General features: G+C 46.9%; 1 protein-coding gene across 4 annotated transcripts; it reads right to left on the bottom strand.

Annotated features, from left to right (window-relative positions):
• Positions 1–427: 427 nt before the first annotated feature.
• On the bottom strand, positions 428–20,437 carry SMIM3 (small integral membrane protein 3). Of its 4 annotated transcripts, none has more exons than XM_060634726.3 (2): positions 20,268–20,437; positions 428–1,767 (listed from the first exon to the last, which is right to left on the bottom strand). In XM_060634726.3, exon 2 carries the CDS (start codon positions 1,754–1,756, stop codon positions 1,574–1,576), a length of 183 nt encoding a protein of 60 aa, XP_060490709.1. In that variant the 5' UTR covers positions 1,757–1,767; positions 20,268–20,437; the 3' UTR covers positions 428–1,573. The 4 variants fall into 4 exon arrangements, with proteins under 4 accessions (XP_060490709.1, XP_060490708.1, XP_060490707.1 ...); XM_060634725.2 differs by lacking the exon at positions 20,268–20,437 and adding an exon at positions 19,851–19,963; XM_060634724.2 differs by lacking the exon at positions 20,268–20,437 and adding an exon at positions 19,395–19,521.
• Positions 20,438–21,465: the final 1,028 nt, after the last annotated feature.

The following is a 21,465-nucleotide window of genomic DNA, read 5'->3' as shown; positions in this document are numbered from 1 at the left end:
GCACCTCACTGCCCTCAGTCTGTGTTCTCTGCCTCGGTGGTCCTGTCCACTTGTGTGTATATCTACCACCACGTGCAGATAATCCCCCAAAGGATAACTCCAGCCATACAATCTTTCCCAAAGGACAGACCCAGGTTTCCAGGTGCATCCTGAACGTGCCCAACTGAAGCACAAGCAACTCAAACTCAACATGTCTAATATGAAATCCATCACTTAAAAAATGTGTTCTTCCCCCTGCGTCCTAGATGTCTGTCAACTGTACAACTACCCACTTACTAAAGCTAGAATCCTGGGATTCGAATGGATTCTTCTCTTTCCCTTTTCGGTTCCTACATTCAAGTTGTCTCTAAGGCCCATAAATTCAGTGGAGCCCTTTTACCTGAGTTCCTGGGCTTAATAAGCGCTCTCTAAAGAAAGACCGCAGACATGCTCATTCTAGCACTTTATTGGAAATTGGTTGTGTACATCAACGAAATCAGACCAAAGTAAAGGCATTACTTCCACACAATATTCTGATGTCTGTGCTATTACATAATTTAATAAATCCCAAGATGTCGTTGATTTTGGTCAAAGAGCTTGAGCAGTCCAGAAATCTATATAAATATAGACCATAGCATCTAAAATAACCACCGTTGTTTTAAGTTAGTTCCAAAAGTCCCGGAACATCTCTTAAAATCTGTAGCTTAGATTGGTTGCAGTGCTGGTGGGAGGGAGGGAAGGGCATGCACTTTATACCACGGAGCTGATGATAGCAGGTGCTGGGGTGGGGGGACATTTCTCAAGTGTGGGCACACAAGCGGGTGGGGGCTGGAGATCATGAAAGCTGGCCAGGGAACTCGACCACCCTGTGTTTTCCCGCAGTGCTCGACTATCGCAGCACTGAGACTCCAATGCAGAAAGAAGCCTGTCACCCCAGGTCCCTTGGCATTGCCAAGAAATGGCAGAGCCCTCCTGACTGTCGACATTCTGGCACAGACGTCCTGGGAAGTTCGACCCATCTCCCTTCCCCTGCCGTGCTCAGTTCCCTCCAAATTACATAACGTGAGAGAGGGGCACAGCAAAGAAAATGCTGTGAACCAAAGTGCCGCTGGCCCCTTGGGATGCGGATAGGGTGCCTTTGCTTGGTTTGAACTGAGGGGCACTGGCAAAGGCTGCTCTGCCCCCAGTGTCTCCCTCACCACCTTGAAGGCCACCATCAGTAATTAGGTTGTTTGGTTCTTCAAAGCTTCTCAGCATTCAGCAGTGACACCTGTACATCCATGGTGGCTTTGCTGCTCACTATCGCAAACAGCCATAACCTCCACCAACTCATCGGTTCTTACAACCCCATGAGGTAGGAAGGGCAGGGATCATGACCCCCATTTAAAAGGAACCGGGAACCCACAGAATTAGGTCCCTTGACTGAACTCACACAGCTGGCCAGTGGCAAAATCCAAACAAGAACTCGGATCTCCTCTCACATATCAAGCTCCTGAGTCCACACAGCAAAGCCCGTCCCGTCGCTTTTCTGAGAAGGAAGAGGCTGGGGGAGGGGACACCATCCACATCCCTCACTGCCCCTCTTGGGAGGTTCTCACACAGCCCCATTGAGGACAGGATGAGTCCGCATGCGATAGATAATGACCGCAGTGGCCGGGCACAGTAACAAAGAGGTCATGATGACAATGGTGGCCAGGATGATGAGGACAATGACCCAGATATCCAGGATGTGCTTGGGGAGCACAGCCTCCATGGGGACCTGGCTGACGGCATCCATGCTGCTTCACTCTGCAACAGACAGGAAAGAAGAAATCACTATTTTGTACCCTCTCCAGGAGTCAGAAGCTTGGGTCACTTACCAGCTGTGTGCTCGTTAAGGTAATCTGATCAATAATAATGGCCTCATTTACCAAGTGCTTCCTATGTGCCAGGCCCAGCACTGGGCTCTTTATGTGTATTAACCCATTGAGTCCTCCCTTCAACCACCAGCTCCATGAGATGGGGACTATTACAGTCATCCTTTATTTCTTGGACTTGATCGCCAGTTATTTCCGCTTTACAGATGATGACTCTAAAACCTTTACAGATGTAAATGTGGTTAATTTTCCCAAGGAAGTGAAGCTAGATGGGTGGGACTCCAGAGTCATGTTTATTTTATTTTATTTTTTTGGATTTTCTTTTTTTTTTTTATAGGAAATTTATTGTCAAATTGGTTTCCATACAACACCCAGTGCTCATCCCAAAAGGTGCCCTCCAGAGTCATGTTTAACTAATAAACTGTCACACCGCTGGTCTGTCCCATCTGTTAAAATGCTTTCTCTTGTTCTCCTCTTACCAAAACCTGATCTTTTCTGTGGAGACCCTACCTATGCAGTGTGGTTTAGTTAGGGTGCTCGTGTGAGCACAGGGGCAGACACGTGATCTAGGTTTGGCCATCACAAATCAAAGCCTCAAGTGGACAAGTGGCCCAGCCCAGCTCCCAGGGCTTTCATGTGCAAGCTATTGGGAAAGATGACTCTTTCTGCTGGGGATTGCTAAACCAAAAGGTTGTGAGTCTGGAAAGGACGGGGTGGGCTGTGTCACCCACGTGTAGAGAGCCTGTCTTAGAGATGGAAGGAGAAATGGAACCTTCAGGACCTGAACCCAGCACACTCTGACTCCATGTGCAACCCTGGACACGCCCCCCTCTCCCCGTTCCCAGCCCCACCCCTACACAGAAGCCAATAATTCCCTGTTTTAAGCCGGAGTCAGTTTGGCTTCTCTCACAGCTAAAAGAGTTCTGATGGATAAGATGTAAATCAGTTGTTCCCAAACTTTTTCAATTCACAGCACCCTTAAGTAATTATTTCACAGCTCTCCAGGCCAAAAGAAATACCTAGCAGTTGCATTTAGTACGTTTAGTAGTCAGGTCCAAACACTTCAGTAAGCATTTATATCCTAACAAATTAGTAGCTGTTTGAAAAACATTGTACACACAAATGGAAAGGAAAAAATAGTTTTATTTCATCCTTAGCCAGCTGCTTACTCATGGGAGGTGGGCAATGGTTAGACGCACAACTTTTCAGACTCTGGAGCCAGAGTCGACAATGCCATGACCAGTCCCATTCCACATTCATGTGTGTGCAGAACTTGCTGTATCGTGGCAACAGCCAAAAACTCAGCTTCACAAAATACAACATCGCCAAAAGGAATGCAGTAAGGTTAACGTGAAACTGTAAACTATCTTGAGCTAGTCATTTTTACAGAGTCTGAGAGATGTCAAATATCAATATTCCTATCTGAAATTAATTAAAAGATCCCACAGTCGCCCCCCCCCCCCCCCACTTTTCCAATGAGTTCACCGTGGCTCCTCAGGGCTCACTGTATAACTTGGGAACCACATATATCACACATTCCCTGCCCAGAGGGCACAGGCTGGAACAAACACTCTCCTATGGTTCCTTCTAGATCTGAGATCTATTATTTCTGTGATTCTAGGTCCCAGGCAAAATTTCCAATTCCAGTCCAATTTCCTGCTTTCTCCTAATCAGTAGCTTTTCCTTTCCAACGCCTTTGGATTCATGCCCACTGTTGCCCCTCTAGGAAAGGTACTGATTGCCATATCCGAGGCAGAGTCCCCAAGATATACACACAAGGATGTTCATTTCCGCATTGTTTGTTACAGCAACTAATGCAACAAGTGTCCATAAACAGTAAAATAGAATATATCCATATACTAGAATACCATGCAGTGGTTTTCATTCATCTAACAAATACGTAGTCCTTTTTACTCACCGAGCATTGTTCCAAGTGTGCTACAAATATTAACTTATTTAATAGTTATTGTTACAAAGAATGATGATCTATGGTGAGTTCTGAATAGTTTACATAGAAAAAAAAAAGTGAAGTACAGAATAATGTGTATAGGATTATTCTCCTGGCTCAGATTTTGTAGAATTAAGTAGATATATAGGTGGTGATACATAAAAGCAAAATCATTTATGAGCAGAATCCAAAGAAAGTGCTAGTAGTGACTACCAGGGGGGCTGGACTAGGAGTAGGAGAAGCTTTTGCTTTTCATTCTTCATGTTTTCATGCTGTTTGAATATTGTAAACATGAGCATGTCTCACATTTGATTTTCTGAAGTCCGCTGGATTGAGGGGGAAATGGACTTTTTTCTTTATAGTTCTCTGTATTAAAAATTTTCAAGTCCAACAAAATTCAAGGATGAGCCTAGATCAGTGGTTACCAAATGCCCTATGCCAAGCTAAGTGAGAACCACCATAGGACAGTATAAAAAAACACTAATTTCTGGGTCCCATTATAGACTTACTGAATTAGACTCAAGAGGGGACAGGAGGGGGCTCTTTTTCCCCAATATGCACCCAGGTTTGGGAACCCTGAACCCACCGATCTCTAAGGCTGCTATGATGCTCTCCAGCACTGTGATGTGGGAACTCATTCCTAGGTGCTCTGTAGCCAGTCTTACCAGACCTGGGTAAGGTCCAGGATGAAGGAGAAGGCTCGGGCAAGGCTCCCCAGGACACCAGGATTATCAGGCTGGGGCTTGCCAAGGAGGGAGAGGCACAGCCTGGCCCTGCCTCAGCCTTGGAAATGTGGTTACTTTCTCCCAAGTCCAAGGCACAGAAGCATGAATCACAGGAGACGCACACTGTTAAAGAAGGACGGAGGCGGCAGAAATCATTCTTTGTGGTCTCCTGATTACATCAACAGCTAGCTTGCCCTGAGCCAAAGGAACCCCACGAAAGCCCTTTCTGGTAAACCCATTAACATCAAACAGTTTCTGTGACTCCAAATGCCAGGAATAATCTCCCCGGCTGTTTCTCATAAGGAAAACCTGTCATTTACAGGAATCTAAGCTTCAGGGCTCATTCACAACCACGATTCCATGAATCATGGAAGCTACAGCCAGCAGTATCTCACAGATGGCAAAACTGAGGTCCACGGGTCTTTCCCCACCTTCACCCCCACCTTCTTCCAGAATAATCATTCAAAGATATAAATCTGATCAAGACACAACACACAAAAAAACAGGATAGAACAAGTAGATAAACAAAGGAAACTTTTTCTGTAACCTGTACTCAAGACTGTACCCATATTACTCTTCCACACGTGACATGATTTAAAACCCTGATCACAAAAACAGATAAAAGCAGAGCTGCTCCAGAATGCCAAGGAGGGACGAGACAAGGGTTTTGGGGTCCCACCCAGATAGCGAGGCTGGATAAATATCCTTAGAGGCCCTGAGCACTGGAGATTAGGGTGCCCATCCCCTTCACACATACAACTCAAACTAAAAGCAACATTAAACCATAACACATAAAACTAATTTTCCCAGGTACTTTTTTGGTATCCCAAAAAAGTAGCACAGCATGTTCACTTGCTACAGCACAGCTGTTCAGCTTCCCCTTGACCCTTTGGGCTCCACAAAACACAATCTGGAAACCACAGGTTGTGATATTCTCCAAGGGCCTTCCCAGAGCTGTTGTTCCAGGCCTCTAAGTCTGGCCATGAACTTGGCCAGGCATCAGAGGACACAGGGAGCTCTCTTTCCCTGTTTCAACCTTCTCAGTCTTCAAACACGTGTCCCCGATGGGCTATTTCTTCCCATAGAACAGGGGTTTGGGTTGCTTCTACCTCTCCCCACTGCGAAAGAAAAACTTTGTCCCCCAAATAAGAACTACACAAACCATATGTTCAGCATCTTTAATGGCATGCTGGAAGAATTTGCTTGAGAAAAAGCAGGACTCCAAGCTTCTGCTGGCTGACTTCTGTTTGACCTCTATCTGGCATCCGGGTGCATGGCTCCTTGTGAGTGCCTAAAACCCTGTTTCTTGGTATGTCTAATTAGTAACCGTAGATCAATCTGCTTATCATTTACTTTGCAGATATATTACTTGTTGTTTCTTATCAATGGGTTATATCGGACTATGGCCCAAACCATTCATGTCACCAATTTAACCTTATCACAGATAAAAATGTGATGTTTTTATGGCCACGGGAGGTAAAACAGCAGTCAAGCCTACACTCCTGTCATTTCAAACTGGCATACCTTATCTGCTATTTATCTCATTAAAGGAATAAATAAACTTTGACATATGTTCAGTATAAGTTTGTCTAAGAAACTGTGTTAACACCACCCTGAGCTGACAAGCAAGGAAGTCACTGGTATCACCAGCCACTGATGCCATCTGGGCCCTACCCCACCAGCCCTGTGAAAGGCCAGTTTGCACAGGCAACTGAAAGTCTTTTGGGAAAAAAAAAAAAAAAAAAAAAAAGAATCATTGTTGCAGCCGATTCCATCACAGGGCAGATTTTCTAGTTCCAACAAAATGTATATAAGTTTCATAGATCAAAATTTCCTGCAAGTCCATAGTTTTAGAACAACTAAATTCAAGGTGACTAATCTATGCCGTATCTATCCTTTCAATCATGAGACTCACTCCCCAGCAAATGGCTCTCTCCTCTCTGACGAGGCAATATTGGTTTTGGCTGAGCACCATCAAGACAAGTAACTGTGTCCAGGATGTTCGTTTGTTCATTCATTCATTCACTCACTCACTCATTCATTCATCACATACTTGCTATATACAAGATATTCTCTTAGCGGTGCCTGGGTGGCTCAGTCGGTTAAGCATCCGACTTTGGCTCAGGTCATGATCTCACGGTTCGTGAGTTCAAGCCCCACAGAGCATTGGGCTCTGTGCTGACATCTCAGAGCCTGGAGCCTGCTTTGGATTCTGTGTCTCCCTCTCTCTCTGTTCCTCCCCCACTCATGCTCTCTCTCTCAAAAATAAACATTAAAAAAAATTTTTTTTAAAGATATTCTCTTAGGAATTACTGTTATTTACTCAGAAGGCCAAATTTAATTCCAAGAAGCACAGAGAAGTTAAGTACCTTTCCTCTTATTTCCTCAAATACACGCTCACACAAGCCAGCATTTGTTTAACAAATACGAACTGCTAAGTAAGTACTGTGTTGGGACTTGTCCCACACATTAACTTATTTCACCGTCACAACAATCCTGTGCAGGATATATTATTTTACAGATGAGGAAATGAAAGCCAAGAGAGGTTGACTGGCTAGTGACTCATAAAGAAAAGTAAATGGCATTCAAACGCAGGCCTCCTGACCTGTATTCACTTTCAAAGCCTCCACACAGACCCAGGAATAAGAACATGGAATATGCCAGATCTACAGCTCTCTCCTAAGTCTACACTCATTACTTTCAGCTAAAGGCATTCTGGACTTAGAGATATGCAAACTATAAAAGATCAGGATTTCCACTTCCAGTAATGGCAAACTAGATCATTTTGACCTCTAACTGAGGACAACTGGAAAAATTGGACCCGCCCCCCCAAGAGAATCTGTCTCAAGGCACTAAGAAGTAACAAATAATGGGGAATTAACCAGCCTAAGATTTGGGAACAGACAGAAATCCAGGGAGGTGAGCCTGGCATTTGAAACAGCATTTCCCCTAGTGGAGGATGGAGACTAAGCAGTGTTTCTGACAGACTCAGGGATCCAAGACTGCCCAGATAGGGACAACAAAAATCCTGCATTTTGAGGTTGGACCTCAAAAAGCATTCTTGGTGCTGAGTGAACCAGAAGTATGCTAATTCTAGAGACTGCAACCCAGGTTTGAATCATCACAGTCCCTGAAATTGAATTAAGGTTATTTCACATTGAGAGTACCTCCAGGTGCTGGGCAGAAGCAAACCTACATCCTCTCTAGAGGAGATAACATCACAATAGGCTTCAAAAATTTTTTTAATTAAATATAATGCCTAATGCATAACCAAATGTAAGCAGGAATGAAAAAAGACAAGATGACAAGAACAGAGCAATCAGAAACAACAGACAATAGAAAAAGATCTACAAGGGCTACAGATAGTGGAGTTGTCTGTCAGATACACCTTTAAATAACCTTGCTTACTATGTTCAAGGAGACTGAGAATTTTGACAGAGATCTGGAAATTATAAGAAAAAAACACAACAGATTTTTTTTTAAAGAGCCGAGCAGAAATACTAGAAGTGAAAAATACAATAATAGAAATAAAAATTCAACAAATAGGCTTAACAGCAGATGAGACACAGATGAAAAAAATATTAGTGAACTAGAGAATAGATCAGAAAGAAAAAAACCCAAAATGCTTCTGTAATAACAGAATTTCCCAAAGCTGATGAATGACAGCAATTCACAAACTATGGAAGCCTTACGAAATCCTAGCAGGATAGATAGAGAAACTCATAGTTAAGCACATTACAGTAAATCTGCTGAAAACCACAGGTAAAGACAAAAAAGACAGATTATCTTCATATGAAAACTAATCAGACTGACATCTAGCTTTTCAACAGAAACCATGGAATCTAGAAAACAGCAGGACGATATCTTTAAAACACCAAGCAAAAATAACTGACAAGAATTAAGATGAAAGAAGATATTTTCACCCAATAAAAAGACAGAATTGAAATGTGCAATAACAATAGCAAATATATAAGGGTTCCTGGGTGGCTCAGTCAGTTAAGCATCCAACTTCAGCTCACGTCATGATCTCACAGCTCGTGGGTTCGAGCCCCACATCTGGCTCTGTGCTGACAGCTCACAGCCTGGATCCTGCTTTCTGCCCTCCCCCAGCTTGCGCTCTGTCTCCCTCTCTCTCAAAAATAAACATTAAAAAAAAATTTTAATTAAAAAATAAAAAACAATAGCAAATATATAACAATAAAATTAAAGTATTCTGACTTCCTTGCATAGCCTGGGAAAGGGCAAAAGAACCAGATAACATTAGACTTTGTTAAGTCAAGGATGTATATTGTAATCCCTAGTGCAGCCATTTACATTTATTTATTTTTGAGAGACAGAGACAGACCACAAATGGGGGAAGGCAGAGAGAGAATGAGACACAGAATCCAAAGCAGGCTTCAGGCTCCGAGCTGTCAGCACAGAGTCCGACATGGGGCTTGAACTCACAAACCGTGAGATCATGACCTGAGCCAAAGTCGGAAGCTTAACCGACTGAGCCACCCAGGTGCCCCTTGGAGAGACCAGGGCAGCCATTTAAAAGTAGCAAGAGTGTACAACTTCCAGAGAAAATGAGAGAAGGAGGAAAAAAACAGAATACGTGGGACATATAGAAAGTACACAGAAAGATAGTAGATTTAAACTTAAACCAACAAAAACTACTGGAGTATACATAAAAATTAAAAATGTATATAAATATATATTCTTCATAAGAGACACATGGGATTTAGAAAAGTTAAAGGTTAAAGGGTACAAAAGAAATACTATCTACTCATGAATTGTGTGAGCTAGTAGAGTTATCTTACTGTCAGAGGAAGTAGACTTTTAGACGAAAAGTAGAACTAGAGACACCAGAAGTTAAAAAGATTTTTAATTTTTATGTACCTAATTTCAGAACTATAAGGTCAAACAGATGAAGCCACAATTATAAGGGGGAGTTCAACACAATTCTCTCAAATACTGGTAGAACAAAGAGTTTTTTAAAATCGGCTGAGGATATAGAAGATTTCTTAAACTAATAGTTTTCTATAATATATGGTTTCAAATAAAGAGTACCAAAACTAATTAAATATAAAAAGTTAACATTTAAATTATTTCCTCTGGGAATAATTTTCATATATTAATATATTTAATATAATAATAAATATTGAATATATATGAAAGAGGAATACATTATACTATATTTTATATATAATTCCAAATTATATAATACTATATATTCATTTAGTGGTATTGGAAGAAAATAACTTTAAGGATAATTACATGAGAATAAAGGGAAGCACAATATACTGTGTTTAAAAAACAAGTTCATAGTAGCATAGTTTTAGTGTAAGAATAGGTAACTTTTAGAACGGATTTCATATATTAGGTCACTTGACCTGACTTAGAAAATAGAAAGCTGGCTCTAGTATGTTTCAGTCATAACCGTAAAGAGGATATTTCCATAAAGCAATTGTGGTAAGAATTCTAAGATGGCCCCCATAATCTCTAGTCCCTGGTGCTACCCCTGGGAACAGGTTAGGTCACATAACAAGGTGAAGGGATTTTGCAGATGTAGTTAAGGTTCCAGATCCCCTGACTTAAAAGTAATCAAAAAGATCATCCTGGGTGGGCCTGACTTAATCAGGTGAACATCCTTTAAAATAGGGCTGAAGCTTCCCTGAGGTCAAAGACACTCTCACTGCTTTGAGTTCAACCTTGAGTTACAAGACACAAATCTGCCAACAACCTGAATGAGCTTGCAAGATGAATCTTTCATAATAGATCCTTCAGAAGCAAATGCAACTTGGCTGACATCTTGATTGAAGTTTTATAAGGACCCAGCAAAGTTGTGTTTGGACTCCTGACCCATGAAAACTATGAGATCGTGAATGTATTTTCAAGCCACTAAAGTTGTGGTAATTTGTTAAGGCAGCAATAGAAATATTTTCTTAAAAAAAATTTTTTTAGCGTTTATTTATTTTTGAGACAGAGAGAGACACAGCATGGACGGGGGAGGGGCAGAGAGAGAGGGAGACACAGAATCGGAAGCAAGCTCCAGGCTCTGAGCCATCAGCCCAGAGCCCGACGCGGGGCTCGAACTCGCGGACCGCGAGATCGTGACCTGAGCTGAAGTCGGACGCTTAACCGACTGAGCCACCCAGGCGCCCAAGGCAGCAATAGAAATCTAATACTGCAGTTCTATATCCTACTGGGTTTGTTCTGTGGAGAAAAAACCTCTACAAAGTAATGGTATTCTAGAAATCTACACAAAATTTAGACAGTAACCAGCTTTAACCACATAGTGTACCTTCCATTTTACAGATGGAGGAAATGACTTGCCCAAGGTCATCTACCAAGTTAAGGGCTGAAGGGACTGAAGGGAGAACTCAGGCCTCCTGATCTGCCTGCTCTTTTTTTTTTTTTTAAGAGAGAGAGAGAAAGTGGAATCTGGGGGGAAGGGGAGGGGGCAGAGAGAGAGAGAATCTCAGGCTCCACACTCAGCTTGGAGTCTAATGCCAGACTTGATCCCATATCAAGAGCCAGACGCTCAACCGACTGAGCCAGCCAGGTGCCCCCCCATGCTCTTTTCAATGCCATCACTATCCTGTTTGAGATGGGGGCTGGGAGACAGTGGGGAGTCAGGCTGGAGAAGGGGTGGTAGGAAACAAACTGATAGGAAGAATGACAGCCAGCCAGGCTTCTTGATTCTAACTTTTCACTGTGTTAAAGCCATTGGGGGCCTTGAGGCCCAGAGCCCTAGGCAACATCACAGTAGGTGAGGCAGGTGAGATGGTTTTCAAGGGCCAAACACGCGCGCGCGCGCACACACACACACACACACACACACACACGCGCCCCAACCAAAAACAAGTCTGGTCAGAATCATCAGTGAATGCAGTTCCACCCTTTGCATTCCATCCCTTTGACTCAAGACCCAGAGGCAAATAAAGCCAGTGAAGAAGGTAATGGCTAAGACTGTAACGTATGTATTCCTCACCATGAGAGCATCAGGGAAGAGAGGGAGAGGCACTGAAATCTTGTGGGAGATCCCACCAAAGTGGGAAAAAGCTCCGTGCATACAGGATGAAGGACTGCACAACGTGTCTGGACGCAGCTCTGCCCCAGCACTGATTTCACCCATCACAGCTCATTCTCCTCCCTTCCCTTCTCTACCCTGCATATGGGTACTGAATACACGTTTCTTAAGTCAACAGGGCCTCAAGCTTCCGGATTCTGGTAGGGCAATGGGAGCGCATCAGAATGGAGGGAATACTTGGAAACAGCAGGAGTTCTTTCCTTTACACTCACACTGCCGTGTTAAGAGCCCAGGCTCTCTCTGAGCCAGTTGGCTTGGGTTGGCTCTACCACTTTCTAGCTGACCTATGCTGGATCAGTTGAACTTCCTAATGCTTCCATTTACTCAGCTGAAAACAAAACAAAAATGGGCAAATAACAGTATCAGCCTTGTAGGGTTAGAATTCCATGAGAGAACCACACATAGTACTTGGCAGTGTTCTGACACACAACAAGCACTCCACGAATGTTCATTCCGTGACTGATTATTCCTGGCTGTAGGGACTCACTGACCTAAGCAAAGAGCCTCCCCCTTTTCAATCAGGATTTGTTAGCATCTGTGACTTGGCATGTGTCTTCACTTTATCAACAAAGATGGTAGATGCTTAATCCACACTGATTTTTTTTAATGCTTATTTTTGAGAGAGATAGAGACAGAGCATGAGTGGGGGAGGGGCAGAGAGAGAGGGAGACACAGAATCCAAAGGAGGCTCCAGTGTCCGAGCTGTCAGCACAGAGCCCGACGCGGAGCTCGAACCCACAGACGGCGAGTTCATGACCTGAGCCGAAATCCGACGCCGAACTGACTGAGCTACCCAGGAGCCCTGTCACATTATTGATTAACCTGTCACATGGTTGATTAACCTGATGGATTCCTCCAGTCCAACCTTGAAACTGGTGGTGTAGCAATTTAATAAACATTGCTGACGCTGTGATTAACACTGGGCATCGAGGAGTGGGTGCAGAGATGGAGATGTTTGCCCATAAGAAGCTTACTGTCTTCTGCAGGAAAAAGACATTACTTATCATTACTAATTGCCATACAAGGCAGAGCAGGGCTTGCTACATTGAAAGTACAAACCACATGCTCATGGAGAAGAGGAAGGAAGTGGAAAGACAAGTAGAGAGTTGAGACAATCTTGATTTGAATCCTGCTTTCCATCCTTATTAGAGGGTGACTTTGGACAAGTTATTTCAAACCTCTAAGCTTCGGTCTTCTCCTCTCTTAAATAGGGACATTGGAAGCACTATACTGCAGCCTGCTGCCACAAGGATAAAGCGAGACAATGCATATATAGTCCTGAAACGAATGATGCTGAAAAAAATGTCCATCTTCATTCCTTTGTTTTTGTCTGAGTAAAAGAGAAAACTTTACAAAGAACGGGGACTTTGACGTGGGCTTTGAAGAGAAGTAGTGTTCAAAAGGAAGAAATAAAGAGAAATGAACAGATACATCAACGAAGCCTGGAAGCGATAAGATCCATGGTGTGTTGAGTGCATACGTAGTCCTAGTGGTTTTGGCAAGAGGCTTAACCTTTACAAGCTTCCGTTTCATTTGTAAAATGGAAATAGTCGTAAATAATGGTAGCCGCTACTTCACTGGCATGCCGTGGGATCTGAATGAGCTAATGCACATAACGCATGTATTTCGGACAAAGCCTGGTAAACAGTAAGGGGGTTCATACGTGTTAAACTGAGCAAGGCCCACCGCATTAGCTCCTAAATTAAAAAGAGAGTTCGGAGGCCCCACCATTACTTTGGGCACCATGACTGCTCTGAGGCTGATCTAAGAAACCACGGTGATAGTTTCGTATGCAAATGGCTTTTGATCGTCTGTCCTGGCTTTGATCTTCCACAGGAAAAGCGTGCCCTGCACATCTGAGCTGCAGCTGGCAGTTCACTTTTGAGGGATTGCCAGCGGTTATCCAACCGGTTTTACCACCAAGGAGTTCACTGAGGAAGGAGGCAATAAAAGAAATGACTTCCTGTTGGCAGGCAAGCTTAATTATCCCAAAGTGGGAGAGAAAGCAGATAGAGGCAGGTGGCTTCCTGCAGGTGTGGCGTTAGGCCAGCACTGTCAGAGCTCTGAGCACGGAGGCCAGAGAGCCGGCAGCGAGACCCAGCTCTGGGTCACTGACTCTGGGGCCATCTCTTCAGGCATCGCGCCGAATGTGAACACTGAGGCTGACAGTTCCCAGAGAGTAGACCTGGGGCTTACCAGCATCACTCGGCTTAGGAGACTCCTTCCTAAGGCCCTCCCCTCCGGAGGAGCTGGTGTGATGTCCAAGAGGAATGGAGCACTTAGGCCAGACAGAGAAAGCAGTGTCCACGATCTCAACTTAAATGTCCCCTCTCTGGAAAAGCCATTCCGGATCCACCCTTGCCCAGCAGCCATTCTCTCACACCTTGTTTTACTGTCTTCATACACTTTTTACAATCGAAAATTAGCTTGTTTGTCTGCTTGTTTGCTTTTATGGGCCATCCTTGCTCATTCAGATGAGGGCACAAGGAGAGCAGAAGCCTCGTCTCTTGTGCACGGCTGTACCGTCAGTACCTGTCACCGGCCCTGGCACACAGTAAGTGCCCAGTAAATCTAAGATCGGTGAAGGACTGAATACGGACAGACTGGAGAACTCCAGATTTGAGCTTAGTTAGAACTCAGCTGTCCCCAAAGGATTCTCACCCCCAATGACCTTAAAAGTCAGAATCCCATCTCTGGAATGCAAAATAAAATGCATCCTCCGACTTGATCATTTTCTGGGCTCTCTGTACACTTAGGATAATGGGGGCCTCTTTCTTTCCCAGCCTTCCCTGTTCATACTGGACAGAGGAGAGAGGAGGACTGACCTTTCAGAATAACGTTCTGTAGGATTCCCGCCTGCTGACTTGCTTGGGCTGAGGAGCTCAAACTCAAGATCAGGTTCCCTGCGCTCCAAAGCTGGGCACTGAGGTGAGTGTGGGGGTAGGGGAGTGGCTGTCCACAGTATGAACCTTTCTTTCTCTGTTCTCAGAAGAGGACAGAGAGCTGATAAAAGGGGAAAGGATTTCCCATGCCTACTCCAGTGAGCCCATCCCAGCCTCACTCACATTCACCCTTAGAGACAGCTCTCCTCCCTTTCTGTAATAGCCTCAAGCATTTACCAACCCAATCCATCTTTTGTTCCAAAGAGAGGGGCCAGAAGAAGGAACGGGCAGAACACATAACTATCAAAAATGTGAAATGAATCAAATCAGAGACGTCCTCCAATGATCCGAGGTCCCCTGAGGAGTGCTCTGTTCTCATTCTAACCCAGCTGGCTTCTTTCTCCATCAAAATTCTTAACAGTGTAAAGACTTGTACCCTGCCTTAGTTTTTATCTGCTCTTCTGGGGCTGGAAAAATGGAAAAACACCAGGATATTTCAAAGAGATCAGAAAGCAGCCAGGGCTATTCAAGACTGCACGTACCCAACTGACCCAGCCAATCACAGTCTTAGAAACCAAGAGGGAGCCAGCAGAGAAGCCCAGGCCAAATCCACAGCATCCTGCTTAAGCCTCCACCATCCATCATGGTTATTTGCCAGTGACTAAGTGCCTGCTCTGTGCCGGGCTGACAAAGGAAACTCTCCATGGAGTGGGCTGGCAGGGCGGGGGGAGTAGTGACAGAGCAGCAAGGGCACCAGAGTGGTCTGAATCCCCTGCCAAGCTATGTGGCTGGGAACAAGGCACTCTCCTAAAATGGGCTTCCCTGTATACAGCAGGCAGAATGATGGCCCCTCGAAGATGCCCATGTCCTGGTCCCTGGAACCGTGAATATGAAAAAGGAAGCATGACTCAGAGGGCAGTCATGAAAACAGAAGCAAAGGGACTTTGCAGGCGTGGTTAAAAGGCTTTGAGGTGGACAGAGTATCATGCACCACCCAGGTGGGCCCAGTCTCATCACTTGAGTCCTTAAAAGAGAAGAAGAAAGTAGAAAGGTCAGAGAAATATGGCATGAGAAGCACTTGACTCACCGTTGCTTACTCTGAAGATCGTGGAAACAGACTATGAGCCAAGGAGTGCAGGGGCCTGTGGAAGCAGGAATGGCCCCTAGCTGACAGCCAGCAAGGCAACAGTGACCTTGGTCCTACACCCACAGGAACTGAATTCTGCCAACAACTCAAATAAGCAGGGAACCGATCCTCCCCTAAATACTCTACAAAGAGACACAGCCTAATGATGCCTTGATTTTCTTCTAGAAAGACCCATACCAGCTTCTGACCTGTAGAACTGTAATACAATACATTCGATTTTTTAAAGCCACTAAATTTGTGGTTATTTGTTACAGTGTTAGAAAATGGACTCATTGTGTGGTCCTAAGTTCCTCCTTCAAGCTGGGCCTCCTTTTCCTGTCAGTCAATCGGAAAGGGTGGTCAAGGTAATCGCCAAGGGTCTGGCCAGCTCTCAAAGTCTCACTCTGCTCTCCTGACATCCTACCTCCTCCAGAGCTCTGCCACGGAGCCAGGATGCTCTTGGATTGAAGACCATAATAGGAAAAATAGAAAGGAGCAAAGGGTGGGGAAGATGAATCTTTAAAAAAGTTAAAAGAAAAAAAAAGTATCTCCAAGGAGAAAAGTATCTTGTTTTGCCATTGGTTACTTCCTTGGCCGTTCCCCCAGAGGAACGAAGTGGAAAATCTGGGAGAGCAAGAAGAAAGCTTCACGATCAATTGGTAGAAGCTGTCCAGAGCACTGAGCTGGGGATTCTCTAGCCCTACAGGGATTTGGTGCAAAGTCTTGATTATCAATGTCCGCCTGGGACAGGGGATTCGGAGGAGTGACAGGTATGCCAGATATGTGCCACCACTGCTTGAAACCAATTTGGGGATCCCAGTTTCATTTTCCCTGTCTTTCCTTCTTCCTCTTCCATCTTATGTTCTCCGATCCTATGTAGTCAGTCACCAGCAATTCACATGCCCAATCTGCCAGTCGGAGGCCAAATCAACAAAATAAGGAAACTAGATCTATTTACAACGAAGCCATGTAAAGTACACAGTGTAGCTGCTGAATCTGGTTTGCTGGTGTCCAGTATGCTAGCCGGTTGTAGTTCTGGTCTGTTCCGCCTCCTGGCTACCTCTTAGCCTTTTCTCCTAGACGTATACCATCGTGTTTCCCAAAGAGTTGGAAGGATACCAAGGGCCCTGGTGACTGACTGGTGCAGTGGCTTTCAGCTTCTTCCTTAACATCCCTGAGGTCACCCTGCTAGTAAATGACAGAAGCAAGATCTGAATGCAAATCCCCACCCCCCACCCCCATTGCAATGAGGTTCAAAGCTTAGACCGCGGAACCGAACTGCCTGGGTCCAAACCACAGCTGCACCACTTACTTCTGTGATCATGGGTGAGTTGCTTATTCTCTCTGGACCTCAGTCTCAACTACAAAGTAAATATAATTGTGGTCCCTACCTGATAGGATCATGGTCAAAGACTAAATGCATTAACACAAGTAAAATGCTTATAATAACGCCTGGCTCACAGTCAGCACTCAATAAATGTCAAGTATAATTATTATTACATCATTTGGCTTGCCTGGCCCATCAGGGCGGATGTCTGCAGGATGTGGTAATACCAACATTTACTCCTATAAACTGTGAGCACAAGTACGTGTGTCTATCTTTGATAAATCAATCAAGATAAAGATTCTCTCTCCTTGGAGACATTTCCTTTATTTGTATATATTTTTTAAACGCTTATTTATTTTTGAGGGGGGGAGAGCGTGTGAGTGAGCGGGGGAGGGGCAGAGACACAGAGGAGAGAGAGAACCCCAAGCAGACTCTGCACTGACAGCGCAGGGGTCAGTCCCACAAACCTTAAGATCATGACTCGAGCCGAAATCGAGTGGGACACTTAACTGGCTGATCCACCCAGGCGCCCCTGGACATTTTAAACCACAAAGAGGAGGGGCACCTGGGTGGCTCAGTCGGTTAAGCATCCGAGTTCGACACAGGTCACGACCTCGCGGTCGGTGAGTTCGAGCCCAGCCTAGGGCTCTGGGCTGATGGCTCGGAGCCTGGAGCCTGCTTCCGATTCTGTGTCTCCCTCTCTCTCTGCCCCTCTCCCGTTCATGCTCTGTCTCTGTCTCAAAAATAAATAAACGTTAAAAAAAAAAAATTTAAACCACAAAGAGGAAACAGAAGCACACTTTTTCATAGAAGGATCAGAATACAAATAGGAAAGCAACTGCGACTGTGACTGCCTCTCTATCCCCTTGGTCTGTCACCCCTGGGCCTGATATGTGACCCAACCACACTAGGCTCCCAAAGTCTCTAATTTGGCTTATGTCTCAAACACGTCACCGCAGCTCAGTGACTCTTAGGCTAGCAAGAGACGGGGAATCCCCAGACCTTTCGGGCAGTGGAGCCCACGGTTCTGACGCCCTGAGAAGTCACTCTTGGGAAGCTTTGATACAGCGGCACGATTCATACCCCAGAACAGCTGAAAACAGGAGGTCCCTCCTGGCATGGAAAAGTGCTTCTCCTCAACTTTTTCGGTTGTTACTGCAGAAGTACGTGATGTCCTGAATCTCAGCTGGGCCGTCCTGCACGTGCTCACGGGACTGCGGGTAGCCTGCATAACTAACCCCAAGAGCGTATCACGCTCAACCGTAGGCGCCCATCTGTTCCATGCCCCACTTCTTCATTTTACAGATGGGAAGGGTGAGGTCCAGATGGGGAGAATGCATCATCAAGTAACGCAGAGCGTCTTCTGACTTCCAGAGAACTGTCCTTCCTACCCCCACCCCCACCCTCCCGCCCCATTCGGGCATTCGCAAGCCTTCCCATTTACCCACTGCGGTGGTACCGCAGACCATAACGGATGTTCAAGGAATCTCTGACACCTGAATGACTGAGCAGCTTTCCCTACTCCAGCCTAGAGCTCTGAGGAATCTATAGAGAAATGGGCGACTCCTGAGGCCCCAGGAGCCAAGAAACGGTGGAGCTGTGGGAACGGGAGTCCAGCCTGGTCACTCAGAATCACAACCTTCCACAGTTGTACAGGTTTCTATGGTTTACACCTCCCATTCTCCCACTCAGTAAACAGGATTGAGCGCCTATTTGCCGGGCCCTGGGCCAAGTACTGAGGATGCCTCAGAGATGAGGCATGGAGAGACAGTCTCTACCCTCAAGGAATTTGTGGCGGGGGGGGGGGGGGGGGGACAGAAGGGGTGCAAGAGAGCGGACAACCGGACAACCAAGTCCCAAGACGGAGGCAGGAGGAGAAGGAGCAGGGAGCTTAGAAGGCAGGCTTCGCTCCCAGATACTTTGCCCACCCACCCCCCTTTCTCCTTTGATTTCTGTCCGCAAAGGATGTTTTCTCCATTTCACAGATGGAGAAGAAAGGCTTCAAGACAGGATGGTGAAATTGCTGGTGACGGACCAGGGGAGCACCCCCAACTCCAATCTCCCGGCGCCTCCTAGACAGGATGGTGAAATTGCTGGTGACGGACCAGGGGAGCACCCCCAACTCCAATCTCCCGGCGCCTCCTAGACAGGATGGTGAAATTGCTGGTGACGGACCAGGGGAGCACCCCCAACTCCAATCTCCCGGCGCCTCCTAGGCGGGGCTTTGAGAGAAGCGGCCTGGCGCGCCGCTGGACTCACCCACCCGAGCTGCGGCCCCCCCGGAGGCCCCCGGTCCGCTGACACGGTGGCTGGAACTCAGGGGCCGAAAGAAGCAGTAGAGGGGAACGCACAAGTGATGACGGGGAAGGAGTGCGGGGAAAGAGGGCACAAAGAAAGGAGGCCGGTTGGGAGGGCGCTGGGGCAGGGAGCACACGACAAGGGAGCCCCACGCGCGACACCCGATGGCCCTACTCACCCCGGGATCCGCGGAGCTGCTTGGAGAGCACGCCCGCGCCCCCCCACCCCCACCCCGCCCCCGCCCCCGCCGCAGCCGGATCGCGCGGGGTCTGCGGAAGGGTGGGCGGCCGGGACGGGCTCGCAGGGGCGGCGGCCCGGCCCCGGGGTCTCGGCGCGGCACGTGCCCGGCCCTCGGAGCCCGCGGCGGCGGGAGCGCGCGGGAGCGGCCGGGACGCGCGGCTGGGCCCCGGGGCTGCGCGCGGCGGCTCTGGAATGCACGGCCGCCAGGGACCGCCCCCGGAAAGCCCGGGCCCCCGGCCGCCGCCCCGCCCCCGCGGAGCCCGAGGAGAAACGGGGCGCGGGGGAGGCTGCTTCCCCGCCAGCCCCGCCGCTCGCTGGCGCGCAGCCCGGCGCGATCGCCTCGCCCGTCGGGGCCCCGGCTCTCCCTGCTGTGAACCGAGAGGGTCGCGCCGACCTGAAACGCGTCCTCCGGAATGCTTTCCCGCTGCAGTCTACACACGCGAAAGTCTGGCCAATGGGTTTGGACGGAGGAGCGGGGACTCAGAGCTCCTGCTCTGCGGTGCGCGGAGTTTAAGATCCGTACCAAGCGGCTTCGCCAAGTGAGGGGTAATAACACCTGCGTCCCAGCCCTGCTGTGAGGACGGACTTAGACGCCGGTGTGGAGCTGGTTGGTTGTCTGCTGTGACACGCCTCTGAGCATCCTGCTCATTTTTGTGACAACAGTGAAACGGCCCCATCCAAGGTGCTCATGGCCTCTGAGAGGACTCCACGCCCTGCCAGCTCCCCGCCCAGCTTCCACACAGGACAGTGCCAGCTCTCCGACCTCCCGCCGCCTTTGTGCTGCACCCAGGGACAGGGACCCCGGTCCCACCTTGGCACCCGGCTTTAAATTCAGCAATCGAGCGCTCTTCCGTCTCTCTCTGAAACACGGGAGCGCAGGCCTTGACCATCAGTGTGACCTCCAGGAGTCTTGGAGCTCAGTTGTGGGTCAGTCTCTTCCTTTGCCCAATAGGTATGGTAAGAACCCTTCTGCCTTCCTCAGGCCTGAACCTGATACGGTGCGGGGGTGCCGAACTTAGCCCCGACTGTCTTCTGTAGGTCGGGGATGAGGTCAGCAGAAATGACACGGAAATCCTCACTACCAGATGCCAGTTGTCTAGAGGGGAGACAATGAGGATGAAGGGGGTTGACATGAGAAATGCTGTGCCAAAAACCCCAGGAATTGTCAGCCAACAACATGTTTTAATCAAAAGAGAAGTGTGGAATCTTTAAAACAAACACAAACAAACACAAAGCAAGTACCACACAATTCTGAATAGTTTAATACAAAATTCTCAGTGGAAAGAAAACAAACAAAAATGCTAAAGGAGGACAATCTCAATTTAATACAAAGTGTTCTCTGGTTAGTGGAAGGGGGAGGGGACTACTCTTTTGGGTGGACACCTGGTAACTTCATGTGCCCTGTGTGAGCACCGGTGTCTGGAGGGTGCAGAAGCCCAGGACTGAAGCGAGCACTAGCCAGGCTCAGTCTGACTTTCCCGTTAGTACTCTATCCGTATCTCTTTTTATTTTTTATTTATTTATTTTTTATTTTAGAGAGGGGAGAGCGTGTGCACGAGCAGGGGAGAAAGGCAGACAGAGACACACAGAGAGAGAATCTTAAGCAGGCTCTGCTCTTGGTGTGGAGCCCAACCCAGGGCTTGATCCCACGACCCTGGGAGCATGACCTGAGCTGGTATCAAGAGTAGGCTGCTGGGGGCACCGGGATGGCTCAGTCATTAAGTGTCCAACTTCAGCTCAGATCATGGTCTCACCGTTTGTCAATTGGAGCCCCACATCGGGCTCTGTGCTGATAGCTCGGAGCCTGGACCCTGTGTCAGATTCTGTGTCTCCCTCTCTCTGCCCCTCCCTGGCTCACACTCTGTCTCTCTCAAAAATAAACAAACATGAAAAAAAAATTTTTTTTTAAGTGTCAGATGCTCAGCCGACTGAGCCATCCAGGCACCCCTATCAATATCTCTATCATTATCTTTCATAATGGTCTTCCCTGGCCCCCAAAAAGCAAGCAG

The sequence above is a fragment of the Panthera onca genome, chromosome A1, assembly GCF_046562875.1.
Source record: "Panthera onca isolate mPanOnc1 chromosome A1, mPanOnc1 haplotype 2, whole genome shotgun sequence".
NCBI classification, from domain to species: domain Eukaryota; kingdom Metazoa; phylum Chordata; class Mammalia; order Carnivora; family Felidae; genus Panthera; species Panthera onca.
The sequence above is the reverse complement of the archived record's forward strand: the minus strand, read 5'-3'. Positions and strand labels throughout refer to the sequence as shown.